The sequence below is a fragment of the Apodemus sylvaticus genome, chromosome 10 (assembly GCF_947179515.1).
Source record: "Apodemus sylvaticus chromosome 10, mApoSyl1.1, whole genome shotgun sequence".
NCBI classification, from domain to species: Eukaryota; Metazoa; Chordata; class Mammalia; order Rodentia; family Muridae; genus Apodemus; species Apodemus sylvaticus.
In genome coordinates this window covers 25,838,418-25,854,665 of record NC_067481.1, presented here as the reverse complement: position 1 = coordinate 25,854,665, position 16,248 = coordinate 25,838,418, and the positions used below count along the sequence as shown (strand labels likewise).

Sequence of the window (16,248 nt, the reverse complement as noted above, 5' to 3'; positions counted from 1 at the left end):
TCACACCCATCTGTGCAACTCCACGTCCAAGGGATCGATGCCCTCTTCTGGCCTTCATGGTTACCAGGCACACACATGGTGCAGAGACATGCATTCAGGCCAATATCCATCCACATGAAATAATAATTTTTAAAAATTCATGATTAAATAATTTTAAAAGTAGGTATTATGGGTTATGGATATCATGCATTTTAGAATTTGAGAAATCCTAGCCAGCTAGTACTACACAGTGATAGTTGGTCTCAGAAAGAAAAAAAAAAGTCTTTCTACATGCATGCCCATTGGCTGTCCTGAAATTCACTATATAGAGCAGGCTGGCCTCAAATTCACAAGAGCTCTTTTCTGCCTCTTCCTCCTAAGTCCTAAGTTTAAAGGTGTGCACCACTACATACACAGCAGCCACCTGAAGTTTAAAAGGGCGCATAGCCTTAAAAAACAAAACAACAAAAACAAGCAAAAAACCCCATAGCAACGAGTAATCTGCAGTAAGTGTAATCATTAGTAAGTACAACAGTTTTGAGAAATGAAATCCTCAGAGGAGAAACAAGCATTCTTGTGTGGTAATACTTTCCTTGCTGTCCAAACTGTCTGGCTAAGTGGTTAAGGTGGCGTCAAACTCGTGTCTGCTTGTCTCCATCTAAGTACAAAGACTGCAGCATGGCGCACCACAGCCGGCTGTGCCAGGGCCCCACAGGCTCACCTGCTCAGCTTCCACGTGAATGAGAGGGAATCCCATTTGCTTGGTCCAGGTATTCATCACAGCTGCTATGGGTTTGCCACTGGCACTTTCCAAACTTTCCCAGAGATCCTCTAGAAGGTAAATGAAAACAATAACCAGAAATGTTTATTCCTGTATCAAATATTCACATGCTTTTTTTTTTTTTTTTTTTGTATTTGCTTTTTTCAAGACAGGGTTTCTCTGTATAGTGCTGGCTGTCCTGGAACTCATTCTGTAGACCAGGCTGGCCTCGAACTCAGAAATCCGCCTGTCTCTGCCTCCCAGAGTGCTGGGATTACAGGTGTGCGCCACCACCGCCCAGTTCACATGCTTTTTAACATTGCATGGCTCAACAGTTAGGTCCATCATACAGAGGCTCAAACAATTGCTCTTCCCACAATGCTACAACTAAGTAAATTCTATGAAAAAGACTGTTTCTGGGGACTCAGTCAAGTGCTTGCCGAACTAGCACGAGGTCATAAGTTCAGATAGACCCCCTTCACCAAACACCCATAAGAAAATTGGTAACATGAGCTGGGTGTGGTAGTGTGTGCCTTTAATACCAACAATTGGGAGGGAGAGGAATGAGGATTTATCTAAGTTTGAGACCAGCCTGACCTATATAGTGAGTTCTAGGACAGCTAGACTATGTAGGGAGATCCTGTCTCAAAAACAAAACATTTTGTAGGGAAAAGCTTTATAATCGGAGTACCAGGGAAGCAGTGATGAGAGGGCTCCGGGTGGATGACCAGATGGACTGGTTACGGTCCAGGGTCAGTGACCCTTCCTCAAAGAAAAGATAGATGGAAAGAAACTGAGAAAGCCATTCCACACGACCCTTGGCACACACACAGACAAAACTCGTAGACTTTTATTCTAAAACAAACTTAATCATTCTGGCAAATAATAAAAATTAATCATAAATAAGTCAAAGAGAAACAAATATAAGCTCATTAAACATTCACTGACAAACTTACTGATACTCATTCAATTAGTTTAAGTTTAAATATATTCAATGTGAATGGAAAGGAAAAAAAACTAACTTGATTAAACTTCACTGTTTATAGAGGGAAAGCAAAATGGTAACAATGCATGCCGTGCCTGGAAGGAAAGCAAGCACATAAATAAAGTGCTTGGGATGTGAGCATGAAGCCCTGAGTTTGAACCACTTAAAAGCTGAGGCTGTGGTGTGCATTTGCAATCCCAGCCTGGGGAGGTAGAGAAAGGCAGAAACCGAGGGCTTCCTAGCTAGCCGTTCAAGCCTACTTTCTAAACCCTGGGATAGTTAAAGATAGTGCCTTTAAAAATTGTGTGTAAAATTTTGGGGTTGGGTTAGAGAGATGACTCAATGGCTAAGACCATATAGTTCTTGCAAAGAACCCGAATTAAGTTCTCCACACCCATACAAGGCCATTGTAACAGACCACAACTCCAGCTTCGGGGGATCTGATGGCTCTGGACTTTTTGGGGGCTAGGTTTACTCATGTGACTATACCCACACACAGGCACATCCACATAATTAAAAATAATAAAATAAATCTTTTTTTTTTTTTTTTTGGTTTTTTGGATTTGTTTTCTTCAAGACAGGGTTTCTCTGTGTAGCCCTGGATGTCCTGGAACTCACTCCGTAGACCAGGCTGGCCTTGAACTCAGAAATCCGCCTGCCTCTGCCTCCTAGAGTGCTGGGATTACAGGCGTACACCACTGCCCAGCAATAAAATCTTAAATCAAACAAGTGAAGCAAAACTAAGGTGGAGCTTGTAGGTAAAAGCATTTGCTACAGAAGGATATAAGCTCAGTCCTCCCATCTGTTGACCGGTGAGAATAAGCTCTCAAAGAGTATCCTCTGACCTCTGCATGCATGGAATGCATACACTGATGATTAAAAACAAACAACCCCCCAAAAGACTAGGTAGCTATATTGAAATGACATTCAATATAGACCTTTAAACTAGACTTATGTATGTATACACACACACACACACACACACTAAAAGCTGTTGCTGGGTGTGGTGGAGCATGTACTGAATCTCAGCAATTAGGGGCGGAAGCAGGAGGATTTTTGCAAACACAAGGAGAGTCCAGTCTACACAGCAAACAAACAAACAAGAAAAACCAACAACAACAAAAAGAAACAATACCAATATACTCAGCAAGTTCTAAAACAGAAAAATAGGGAGATGATACTAAAAACATAAGCAAGGACTAAGGTACTCAGGGCAGTAGAGCTTACAAAGAGGTGTGTCAGCACACGCCTGTCAGCCCAGCACTGGAGAGGCAAAGACAGGAAATCTCTGGGTTCCAGACCAGGCTAGTCTATACAGAATGCAATCTGGAATAGCCATGGCTATACAGAGAAACCATAAGTAGACAGACAGATAGATAGATAGATAGATAGATAGATAGATAGATAGATAGATAGACAAATAAATAAATAAATAAATAAATAAATAATTTTAGTTGAACAAAGAAGAAAAAGGAGGGAGGGAGGGACGGAGGGGAGATGGTATAGAACAAACCTGTAAGCACTGGGTTAGAAGGCAAAAATTCTAATAGAGAGATCATAAAGTCATGAACTAAGGGAAGAACACTGACAGGCAAAGGATGAAAACTGCAACGGTGGCTGAGCACTGGGAATGTTGTAAGCAGCTGGAGTAAAAGCAGTAACTGCCAGGCTTTGCAGCGTAGTGTACAGAGCACGTCTTCGCACACCACATCTGTGGGGAGTCAGCATTAATAATCCTTCCCGTGTACGACGCTATCTCTAGCACCCCATGGTCTAGTGCTGAGCAATCAAACTCAGGACCTTTGAGGCTAGGGCGCAGCTCGGTCGGATAGAGCATGAGCATTGTATGCTTTAAGTCCTCAGTTGGATCTCCAGCATGACAAGAGAAATGGAAGGGTATAGATACAAATTAAAAAAGGGCTGCAGAGCAGGGTGGTGGTGGCGCACGCCTGTAATCCCAGCACTCTGGGAGGCAGAGGCAGGCGGATTTCTGAGTTCGAGGCCAGCCTGGTCTACAGAGTGAGTTCTAGGACAGCTGGGGCTACACAGAGAAACCCTGTCTCCAAAAAACCAAAAAAAAGGGCTGGAGAGATGGCTCAGCAGTTAAAAGCACTGACTGCTCTTCCAGAGGTCCTGAGTTCAAATCCCAGCAACCACATGGTGGCTCACAACCATCTGTAATGGGACTTTATGAACCCCTCTGGATTGTGTGAAATCAAAGACAGTGTACTCAAATATATAATATAAATAAGTCATAAAAAATATAAAAAATGCAAAGATTACCTGTGGCAGCATTTTTCTGTTGGAACTTGGTTAAATACATATTCATTCCTTTCTTAAAGTCCTGAAGAAGTACAATTTTAAATAAAAGTGAGTCAGATCTCAGAATTTATAGCAGATACACAAATTTATCAAAAGTAAATGTACTTAATTACTAAAATATTATATATGCTGAAAATCATGCATCCTTCTGAAGCTCATTAAGTTTTATCTAAGAGTAAAATTGCCTTCTACTTCTGCGTTTTCAATGTGTTGCCTTATTTATTTATCTTGACAGTGTTCTGAGAATGGTTCCCATAGGCTCCTGTGTTTGAAATCTTGATTCCCGGTAGGTAGAACTGTTTGGAAGGATTAGGAGTTGTAGCCTTTGGAGAAGGTGTGTTACTAGGGCCAGACTTTTAGTTTTCAGGAAATTATTGCAATTCTCCTTTCGCTCTGTCTGCCTGGTGGTTGTGTCTCAAGAGAGCTCTTAGCCAGCAGTGGTTGTACATGCTTTTTTTCCCAACAATGTCTATACACCCAGCACTCAATGTCTGAGGTCAAGGATAGCCTGGTCTACAAAGTGAGTTTCATTCAGGACAGCCAGGGCTATACAGAGAATCCCTGTCTCAAAACAAAAGAGAGAGAGCTCTCAGTCACTGTCCCAGTGCCAGGCCTGCCCACCACATACTCCACAAGGACAGTGACGGATGGATTCCTATCTCTCTGGAGCTGTAAATCCCTCTAGCTTTTTTCTAGAGGTTGCCTTGGTCGTGGTATTTTATCATATCAACAGAAAATTAACTAATATAGACACTATGTAGTTGCCTTGGGTTCACTTGATGGCTTGCAACACTCTATGCAGACCAGGCTGGCCTCTGTCTCCCCAGTGCTGGGATTATATGTCCAACTGCTTTTAAGTTGAATAGCAGCTTCCTATTCTTTGTTTCATTTAGTTCTGCTGGGACAAGTTTGTCTGTGATGCCCTGGCTATCCTGGAATTCACTCTATATATGCTAGTGGCCCTGAAAGAGACCTGCCTGCTTTTGTTACCCAAGCACTGGGATTAAAGGCATGAGCCACCAGTGGCTGGCTAGCTTCCTTCCCATTCTTACTACAAACATACTAACTTGTATATCATTCTTCTAGGAACCTTAAATAACCAATATAAAAAGAAATGTCAATAAAATAAAAATCAGATCAAAATTTTATTCATGCTTTAAAACTGAATTCACAATACAGGTTTGGAATTATTGTTATTTTTATTATTTACCTTATCACCAATGTAGTCATGGAGCATTCGGATAACAGATGCACCTTTGCTATATGATATAGCATCAAATATCTCATCAACCTCAGATGGATGGCCCACACTGACCTGGCAGACAGTGTGATTCAGGGTTATGACAGGAAGCAGACAGCCTGTAACACTGAATTACATAAAAAGCTTTCTAGGAAAACCCTTCTAACTCATGATATTTCTCTTTTAACTTACTCATAAAAATATGAAAATCCTCAAAAAATTAAGAATAACTAACCTAAATAAAACAATATATAGCCCTTTAAATCCCTGTTATTGTTCATAGCCAGTTAAGATTCCATTTATCCTTATATGTGTCTGGGGAAATATTAACTTGAAAACAATTTGATTTCTTCCACTAATGTTATAATTATATAATTTTATACACACATACACACACATTTATATATAATAATAGTTTAGAACAGCAGTTCTCAACATGTGGGTCACAACCCGTTTGGAAATTGAATAATCATTTCACAGGGAACAAATATCAGATAACCTGCATATCAGATACTTAAGTTACAATTAATTAATAACAGTAGCAAAATCATAGTCACAGAGTAGCACTGAAATGCTAGGGCTGGGGTCAGCACACTGAGAAACTGTACTAAACGGTGGCAGGTAAGGGTGAGAGCAATGGTTCAAGACAAAGCAGGACTGCAACTCCAGAACTCTGGATGCAAGATTTATAAACTATAAGAGCTACCCAAGTAGCCGGGCGTGGTGGCGCACACCTGTAGTCCCAGCACTTGGGAGGCAGAGGCAGGTGGATTTCTGAGTTTCGAGGCCAGCCTGGTCTACAGAGTGAGTTCCAGGACAGCCTGGACTACACAGAGAAACCTGACTCAAAAAAACAAAAACAAAAACAACAACAACAACAAAAAAAGAGCTACCCAAGTATGGTGGCTCACTGCTTGCTCTCAGGAAACAAAAAGAGGAACAGTGTCCATGACTTTAAGGCCAGCCTAATCTACATAATAAATTTCAGACTAGCCAGAGTCACATAACAAAATTCTATCTCAAAAAACAAACAAAACAAACAAGCAAACAACAAGAACAAAAGCTTACAAGATGGCTTAGTGGGTAAAAGTTTGATCCCTAAAACTTACAGTGAAAAGAGAGAAAGAATCAACTCTCAAAAGTTCTCTGATATCAACACAGACTGGAGCAAGTGCTCTCACACACAGACAAAAATAATAAATAAAACAAAGATAGAAATGATGGTGCACACCTTTAATCTTGGCACTTGGGGGGCAGAAACAGGTAGCTGAGTTGGGGGCCGGCCTAATGACAATGACAGTCAAGGCTATAAAGAGAAACCCTGTCTCAAATCCCCCACATACAAAAATAAGCAAAACAAAAAATTTAAAAGGCCCTATTTACCAATAAAAAACCTTTAAAAAACAAAACAAAACAACAACAACAAAAACAGGCCGGGTGGTGGCGGCGCATGCCTTTAATCTCAGCGCTTGGGAGGCAGAGGCAGAAGCATTTCTGAGTTCGAGGACAGCCTGGTCTACAGAATTGAGTTCCAGGACAGCCTGGGCAATACAGAGAAACCCTGTCTCGAAAAACAAACAAAAAACAAAAACAAAAACAAAAGAACAACAACAATCAAACAGACAAAAAAGCTTTAAGAGGTAAGGACAAGTGAAACAGCAGACAGATGCAGAGAATCAATGAGGACAATGACTTGTCTACAGCTGTTGTTAGGACCAGTTAGTGTTGCTCAATAGACAGGTTTCCTATGATTAGTCAATAAAGATACCCATATTTCCACCTTTACAAAAAAAAATGTCTTTACGTTCCGTACCTTAAAGAGAAATGGTACTTAGAACTTAGTCTAAGAGTTCCAGGCATTAGCTAAATACATATAAATAAGTGACCCAAAGGAAATCACCCATGCAGCTGTTTTTGCATTTCAGAATCCTAAACATCCTGATATATAACAGATTATTTATTTCACTGAAATGGTTGCAAAGTGTAGCTCACTTCAATAGGATGGCTGTTATCTAAGGCATCAAGTTCCTGGGCACGGGTATAATCTGCAGAAACAAACTGAGTCCAGATATCATACTCTGGAAAGCAGTGGTCTACACAGAGATACTCAATCCAGGATGCAAAGCCTTCGTTCAACCAGAGATGCGTCCACCATTCCTAAAACAGAAAAAGGTAGAAAGAGTGAAGAGCACATAGGAATAGTCACTGCGTCAGGGAAAGCATGTCTCCCTTCCACTCTACTTGAAAATTTGTAATTTTGTAAAGTAAAATCCACAGAAACCAGTTAGCAATGAACTCATATTTGAGGGAAAAAAAAAGAGAGAGAATAAAAGAAATGTCAACTGGAGACACTGATCAAGTAATATCTAGCTGCAAGATGTAAAAAGGCAGAAGCATCTTACGTGCACAGGGAGCGTAAATGGGGCATGTGAGCACAGAAAGACTAGATATAAAAATCCCACCATGTAAAGTTTAGTCTGAGCCAACTATGGGGGTACATTCCTTTTCGGAATTTTGTTTATTTTTATTTCTTCCATTTATATATTTTTATTTCATGTGCACTGACATTTTACCTATATGTATATCTTGTGAGAATGTCAGATCCCCAAAAACTGCAGTTACAAACAGTTGTGAGGTGCCCTGTGAGTACTGGGAATCCAACTCCAGTCCTCTAAAAGATCAGCCAGCAGTCTAAAGCTCGGAGCCATCTCCCAAGGCCTAGAGAGATATATACTCTTGTGATCTTAGAACCTGGGAGGTACGTTCAGGTTACAAAGTAAAATCTTGTTAACTGGTCCTGCTACTAAATAATAAAAATAAAAATAAAAGTAGAATAAAATAAAAAATAATAAATGAATAATTATTATATTATATAATAATAATTATTATTTGGTCAGGCATGGGGCCACAAATGTTAGTGCCACTATTTAGTAAGCAGAGACAGGTGGTCTCTAGAAGTTTTGGGCCAACAGCTCTACATAGCAAGTTCCAAAGTCAGCCAGGGCCACACAGTGAAGTCACTTCAAAAAGGAGAAGGAAGAAGAGGGAGAGAAGGGGTGGAAGAGGAGGAGGAAGGAAAATGAGGAAGAGGAGGAAAAGGAGGAAGAAGGAGAAGGAGGAAGAGGAGGAAGAAGAAGAGGAAGAGGAGAAAGCAGGAGGGAGGAGGAGGGATAGGGAGGAGGAAGAGGAAGAGGAAGAAGAGGAGGGAGGGGAAGAGGAGGAGGAGGAAAAGAAAATGGTTTAGTAAAGAATGTAGAGTCTCAGTCTCTTTCCCTTTCTGTCCAGCAAAATTAATTTTTTTAATTTATTTATGTATTTATATCCCAATGCTGCCCCTTCACAAGAGACAGATTCTTTTCTTGAAAATATTTATATATATATATGTGAGTACACTAACATTCTCTTCAGACACACCAGACCCAGTACAGATGGCTGTGATCCACCATGTGGTTGCTGGGAATTGAACTCAGGACCTCTGGAAGAGCAATCACTGCTCTTAACTGCTGAGCCATCTCTGCAGCCCCAAGAGAAAGATTCTTGAGTTTACTGTAAAAGGGCATCAGGCTGGGCAGTAAACCAGAGTACTATTTACAGCCAAGAATTCTCTTAAAACCCAAACAAAACCCAGGCTCTCATGGCCAAATGAGAAAGGTGGAAATTATTATGGAATGATTATTCGTACAATGACTGGAAGAACAGTGACGTGGGTTTCTATTTCTAAAAAAATAGAAATATAGTATAGCCCCAAGGACTATGTAAATCTAGCAGAAATATCACTCACAGCAAAAAGTAGCTCAAAACAAATGACACTGAAGGATTTATGAAACAGAAAATTCACATCTGAGAATGCGTAATAAGTTGAATAGTTGTAATGTACAGAAATTAAGAGCCTGGTCTAGAAACATTAAACCTTTTTTTCCATTTGTACAGAGGTAACACTGTTAAATATGTGAGATCTATCTATGTGCGTTTGATCATAGAAACTAATGAAGAATTTTCTGCATAATAGAAAAATCACAGTGGCATGAAAAAAATTTAAGAACTATCTTTAGAACACATCAGTCTAATTTTCATTGATGTTGATTAAACCTCTTAGTAAAGTAATATATGGATCCAAAACAGAGGCCAGAGAATTTTTTGTTGAATAGTAAAAATGCACACAGTGTGCAAAGATCAAATATTTTAATATTAATAAGGGCTGTTTGTCTAAGTATCAATTAGGTATTAATATAATACCCACTGGTATTAATATAACCCCACTGAGATAAGCTAGTTCAAAGCTACTGAATACTAACCCTTTGGAATTTCAGTCTATGAAATAATTGGCATCTAATAAAGAAAGTAAGCTCAGAAAAAAGTTGTTTCAAAACAATAAGTATGTACATCCTCTGCTAAAATTTACTGCTGGTAATAAACAATTTTTTTTTTCAAAGTTGAGCACAAAAATTTGGTAGGAACTGCAACACAAAAGTCTAATCCTAGCACCAGGGAAGCAGGGGCAGGAAGATCTCTGTGAGCTCAAGGCCAGCCTGGTTGGATCTATATAATGAGCCCTAGGACAGCCAGGACTATATAGAAAGACTGTCTCAAAACAAAACAAAAATATGTGTGGTACTGGCACATGCCTTAAATCCCAGTACTTGAGAGGCAGAGGCAGGCAATCTGAGTTTAAGGCCAGCCTGATCTACAGAACAAGTTCTAGGACAGTTCAAGACTACAAAGAAAACCTTCAAAAAATAAAAAACAAAAAACAACTAAAGCCCCCTCAAACAAGAGAAATTTTTACAGACATTTGAATGTAGGCATTAATTCATATAGTTCCAATAAAAATTGTATTAAAAATAAAAAACCATTGGAGTTGGAGAGATGGTTTAGCAGTCCAGAGCACTGAACGCTCTTCCACGGTACCTGGGTTCAACAGCAGCTCCACGATCTGACATCCTCACACAGACATACAGTCAGACAATCACCAATGCACATAAAGTAAAAATAAGTTATTTTTTAAAAGCCACCTAACCTATAAGAAAAGTTTTAAGCATCGGAAGAAAAGTATAAGAAATTATTTTCAGAGACTGACTTTCTTTAAAAATGTTCTTAGCTAAATCACACTTGAAACACTTGTTTTTTTGCTCCTTTCTAAGACATATGGAATTAACCAACATCCAAGTCAGGTTCAGCTTCTTGGCAGCCTATGTTGCTGTCAAGGTATCTGGCTAAGTCCAGTCTCCAGTTCTTTCAGGGCACAGGTAAGTCTAAGTCATTTATTGAACTCTGTATTTCAAAACACTAATGTAACTGGCTCCCACAGATAGAATTTATTCATAGTAAAGATGAAACAGCAGGATTAACAGGTACAAAATATATAAAGTAACTGAAAACTCCAATTAGATAGTTAGAATTTTAGTTCAATTTTATTCTGTAGATTTTTTAAAATTTTATTTCAAACTTCACCTTATTTTAGGCAACTACAACAAGGACTCACATAACCACTTTTTGTATTTATATAGTTCAACTCAAAAACAATACAACAAAGATAACTTAAGAAATTAGTCTGGAATCTCACTGTACAGTTCATTCTTTTTTTCTAAGACAAATTTTTCTTTCACCTAAAATAGTATCTTAACAGTTCGTATTTGCAAACAAATTATAGTTACAAAACCTTTCCGATAAATGAATACAATGTTACCCCTGTCCTCAAGAATCTCCCTCCCCTTCCCTCCCTCCTCTGGAGGCCAGGGGGCCTAAGGATCTTAAGCATGTGGGCAAGTACCTGACCACTGAGCTATCTGCACTGCCCTGGTCAACACTTTTGAAAACAGACCTTTTAAAAGAAAATGTTTTTTAGTTTTGTTTTTCAAGAGCTTCTCTGTGTCACCCTGGATATCCTGGAACTCACTTTGTATACAAATGTGGCCAAAGATCCCCCTGCCTCTGCCTCCCAAGAGGCGCAGAGCTCTCTGCTGGGATTAAAGCAGTACCAGCACAGAGTGTATAAGAAAATGTTTAATTTTTGGCATAGCATCATAGCCAAATTTGAAAGAGTGTGGCCAAAATAATGTGCAGCAGGACACAGATGGATATATTTGAGCACTTAAAAATATTAAATACCATAGTAACAAGATTTCCAAACCATTGATGGGCGAGTTCATGTCCCACAACCAGAGCAACCCACTGGCGTGATGAAGAACACGAGTTTTTTGGATCAATAAGCAATGCCGTCTCCCTGTTTAAAAAATAAAATAAAATGGTAAAAGCAGTTCAATAAAAGCAGGCATAAAGAAATGAAGGCGGGTCAGGCAATAAATCAATTGGCTTTATATTAGGCTTTAGCAATATCAAATAAACATTTTCTCAGCACATGTAAGATAAATAGGGCACAGGAAGTCTGAAGACTACTTTGATAGACTATGTACAACAGAATATCAAAGATATACAAGTTTATCTGTGTGCTGTCTGGTGACTATGAAGACTACTAATCAGAGAAGAAATGAAAAAGTCACAGCAGAAGACAGTCTAAAGTCCCAAAAAGGACACTGAGCAGGCTCTACAGAGCTCAGCTCATCCAAAGGCAACCGAAAGTGGAAGGAAAACTTGTTTACAAACTCAGCTTGAGAACTTATGCAACCCACATGTTTGTACTGTGCTGACGGCCATGTAAAAATCTGCCTAGAAAATCCAGAATCAGGGAGGCTCTTCATGTTGGGCAATAGCTACGTAACTCTTGGGAAGAAACTACATTGGACATGACTCAGCCAAGAACACAGCTAAAAAACGAGTACCAAATGCTCCCTTTAAAAATATTGTACCCTCAGTCAGTAGCAGCACCAGCGAGGGAAGTCCATATGCATGCTTCAAATACTCATGAAACCCAGAAGAAGCAGAAGATTTCTGCCGGAGCATAAAGCAAAAGCCACTCAACTGTGACAGAGTGAAGCCCTTATGAAGTCGGTGATTTGAAAGAAGGCAGGGTAATGTGTCATTAACATACCTATAAGTAACAAGGCCCCAGTTCTCCATGGCACCTTCATAAAATAAATATAAACATTTATTGATATATATGCATACTTTTCCTCAAAAATCACAAAATTCAAATAAAGTCATACAATTCGGCAAAAAAAATGAAATTTACTTTACCAGCTGCAAAGTCGGCAATAGCAATGAGGTCAATTTTAGGTAGAGGGTAAGGAACATTGAAGTAGTCTTTATAAAAAGGCAAGGTTTTAGCAGCAACCTGTAAGTACGAAAACCAAGACACCCTATGAATACCTTATTATAAGTCACATAAAAATCCACAAAGGAAACCTGCTTTAAGCCAAACTATCTTAAGCTTCTAGAAACGGATCCCAGGCAACCCTACTTCCTTTGAAGACTGTGTTTGCTACAAATGTTGTCGCTGACCTAACTCTAGCCCATTTATAAGTTGGTAGGAATAATAACTATATACTTTCATGGTATTCCACAGAAAAATAAATTGTTTTTATATTCTCTCTCTCTTTTCTCCAGAGCAAGAGGTTTGAACTTACAACTTCATCAACTGTTAAACACAAACTCTCCTACTATCCTCAGTCCCAACTTTTATATTTTCTGGATCATTATCTTAGAAAATGCTAATGCAACAAGGATGGCAAAGATTTCTAGTAAAAGTGAAATGAAAGTATCAAAACAACTTTCCATTAAATCACAAACAACAGTACTAATATCTTATCAGTGATGTGACACCCCCCAATTTCCCCCCCATTCCCCTCCACCTCTATCCCCCCATTCCCCCCACCTCTATCCCTCCCCCACCCCACCCCCATTATGGACTGCAGAACAACCAGCATCCAGGACGTTCACCTCGAGCGCGAATTTCCCTTGCTCTGCTTTGCCGACAGGGGTATAAACTCGGACACACACTCCATCTTTTGACCTTGTTTCTACAAAGTCATATTCACCCACAACAAACGCCACCAGATACGTAGACATAACAGGTGTGCGAGCAAACTTCACTTCCACTAAATTTTCATCATCAGGATATGGTTTCCTGTCAATTACATTCTTAAGAAAAAATGAAAACAGAAAACAAAAAAAATTTAAGGAGACTTATATTGGTATTTTAGAGTAAATACTATGCAAAAACCTATAGGCTCAAGTATTTTTTCCCGTTCCCTTTCTTAGAATGGTATTTTAACCAGGTTCATCTGTGTTTTTATATTATGAAGGTCTTTGCTCTTAGAAGAAAATTTTCCTTCAGTGGAATGGTGGTGATGCACACCTTTAGTCCCAGTACTCAGAAGGCAGAGGTAGAGATTCCATGGAGTTCAAGGCCAGTCCGATCTAAAGAGCAGAGTTCCGGGACAGTCAGAGCTACAGGGAGAAATCCTGTCTCGAAACCAAACAAGTTCTTCTTCTTTCCTTTTTGAGTAACTATGTGCCCTTGGTTGGCTAGGATCTTGCCATGTAAACAGGCAAGCATATAACTCAGAGATCTACTGTACTAGGATCAAAGGTATGTACCACCTTGCCTGGTCTTTGATAAAGTTCTTATACTAAGAAATTGGAAGCAGCCCGGCAGTGGTGGCACACGTCTGTAATCCCAGCACACTGGGAGGCAGAGGCAGGTGGATTTCTGAGTTTGAGGCCAGCCTGGTCTACAGAGTGAGTTCCAGGACAGCCAGGACTATACAGAGAAACCCTGTCTCGGAAAAACCAAATCCCAAAAAAAACAAAAAAAAAAAGGAAATAAATAAATAAATAAATAAATAAATAAATAAATAAATAAATTGGAAGCAAAGTGTTAAAACACCTAAGAACTTAAAAAGAGAAGATAACTTCTCTTGAATAGTTTACGTGCAAACACTGGGTGCTTTCTTCCAGTTTTGTTTTTTGAGATAGGGTCTCACCATGCAGCTCTGCCTGGCCTTCAACTCCACTTGAGATCCACTTGTCTCTGGCTCCCATGTGCTGGGATTAATAAGAAAGCCAAGACACTGCTATTGCAGTTTAATTCACATTAATGTTCCTTAATTATGTCCTCCGGCTTTAAAAAGTAGATAAAGTGGCAGCTCATGGACAGTCCTAGCCCCCGAGAAAGAGAGGAAGGAAGGCAGGTGTAAGCTCAAGGCCAGTTTGAGCTATGAAGTGACTAAAGGACAGCCTTGGATACAGTACACTGACTTAAAAACAAAACTACACAGTCAGAGTCTTGCCTTACTGTGGCTCTCTTAGGGGCCATTAGAAAGCAACTGAGAAAAACAGGACTTACTGAAAATAAAGGAAACCAGTAACAATGATTCTGTTTGTAGTAAGCTAGGTGGTTTCATGTCTCCTACTTAATCAACAAAGCAAATTTACCACAGAGTATTGAAAGTTTATTAGCACATACATACCATATTTGATAAAGCCACTCTGTCTTTAGGCACAACCAGCGAGATATCAAAAGTTGCTTTGATAGCAGGCTCATCCCAGCAAGGAAAAGCCCTTCGAGCATCAGTAGCCTGAAGGAAAAAATATAAACTCATATAAATACCACTTAGTTAACCTCAGAGATTGTTTCATGAAATCACTGCCACTTTGCTATTGTTCATTAGTGAATTATTTCTCTCCTTTTTTTCTTTCCTTTTTATAAAAACTGTGTTTAATGAGTGTTTTCTCTGCAAGTGTATTTTTATGCCAAGTTTGTGCCTGGTACCCTCAGACACCAAAATAGGACATCAGATCTCGTGGACCTAGAATTACTGATGGGTTTGAGTAGCCATGTGAGTGCTGGGAATTGAACCTGAGTTCTCTTGAAGATTAGCCTGTGTTCTTAACCTCTGAGCTCTCTCCACCCCCTTCTTTTTCTTTCATTTTTTTTTTCAGGATTGAAAAAAATCAAAACCCAGGACCCTGTGTATAACAGGCCAGGACTCAGCTACTCATTTCTATCTCCAGGCTTCAAAGACTGACTTTCTACTTTGCCAGGTGATGAGCTGTGTGCTGACCACAAAGGACATACAATGATACTACCAGGGTCACATGAGCAACTCTTTGTCTACTGTTCTGTTCTGCTGCAGATCATGACAAATGAGAATTATTTGTTGTAATTATATTTTTGCTTTTATTAAAATATTTTAACATTCAGATTTAACATGAACAGCTTTACTAATACAGCAGACACAATCCAAAGCTCAGACCATTTAATATCATGCTGTAAGGATTCAAATTAGGGAAAATATGAGAGAAGATGCCTCTGGATTTTATTTTAAATTAATAATAAGCAATACAGTAATAAAAACATGTTGGGTAATATAATAAATAAGTAAAAATATTCCAAATCCCTGATGCACCCTGTTCTTTATGTAGACTGAGAATAAATACAGCTGCTCTACACATTCAAAAAGGTCATTTATTTAATGGCCCGTCTATATGTTATACATTAAACTCACTATCTGACCTACTTAGAGGTAGCATTCTATAAAAATTAAAAATGGGACTACAGAGATAACTTAGTCAGGAAATGCAAACTAAGCAAGTAGGATGAATTAAGATTGATCCTTAGTTTGATTATGGTAGTATTTTATAATTGTAATCCTAGGGAAACAGAGATAAGAAGATATAAGGGTTCCTTGGCCAGCTAGTCTAGCTAATTAAAACTCTTTCTTGGTTTTTGATTGGTTTTTTTTTTCTTTTTTTCTCCCCCCCCTTACTTTTTGAGACACAGGTTCCCTGTCCAATACCAAGGCCTGACCGAAGCTCTTATTTTTAAAAAAAAAAAAAAAGGCTGGTAAGATAGCTTAGCAGTTAAGAGCACCAGTTCCTCTTCCAGAGGAAGGAAGGAAGGAAGGAAGGAAGGAAGGAAGGAAGGAAGGAAGGAAAGGAGGGAAGGAGGGAAGGAGGGAAGGAGGGAAGGAGGGAGGGAGAGAGGGAGGGAAGGAGGGAGGGAGGGAGGGAGGAAGGAAGGAAGGAAGGAAGGAAGGAAGGAAGGAAGGAAGGAAGGAAGGA

The 16,248-nt window shown here is 39.3% G+C and overlaps 1 protein-coding gene across 2 annotated transcripts in view; it reads right to left on the bottom strand.

Moving 5' to 3' along the window:
* Window positions 1-16,248, bottom strand: part of Npepps (aminopeptidase puromycin sensitive) — an 82,777-nt gene that overhangs the window by 25,848 nt on the left and 40,681 nt on the right. For both annotated transcript variants that reach the window (XM_052194484.1, XM_052194485.1), the window contains 9 exons: window positions 14,655-14,762; window positions 13,123-13,323; window positions 12,421-12,517; window positions 12,275-12,308; window positions 11,395-11,509; window positions 7,279-7,443; window positions 5,257-5,361; window positions 4,008-4,068; window positions 701-810 (listed from right to left, as the gene is read on the bottom strand). In XM_052194484.1, coding sequence (XP_052050444.1) covers window positions 701-810; window positions 4,008-4,068; window positions 5,257-5,361; window positions 7,279-7,443; window positions 11,395-11,509; window positions 12,275-12,308; window positions 12,421-12,517; window positions 13,123-13,323; window positions 14,655-14,762 — 996 coding nt within the window. The remainder of the gene's footprint in view (window positions 1-700; window positions 811-4,007; window positions 4,069-5,256; window positions 5,362-7,278; window positions 7,444-11,394; window positions 11,510-12,274; window positions 12,309-12,420; window positions 12,518-13,122; window positions 13,324-14,654; window positions 14,763-16,248) is intronic.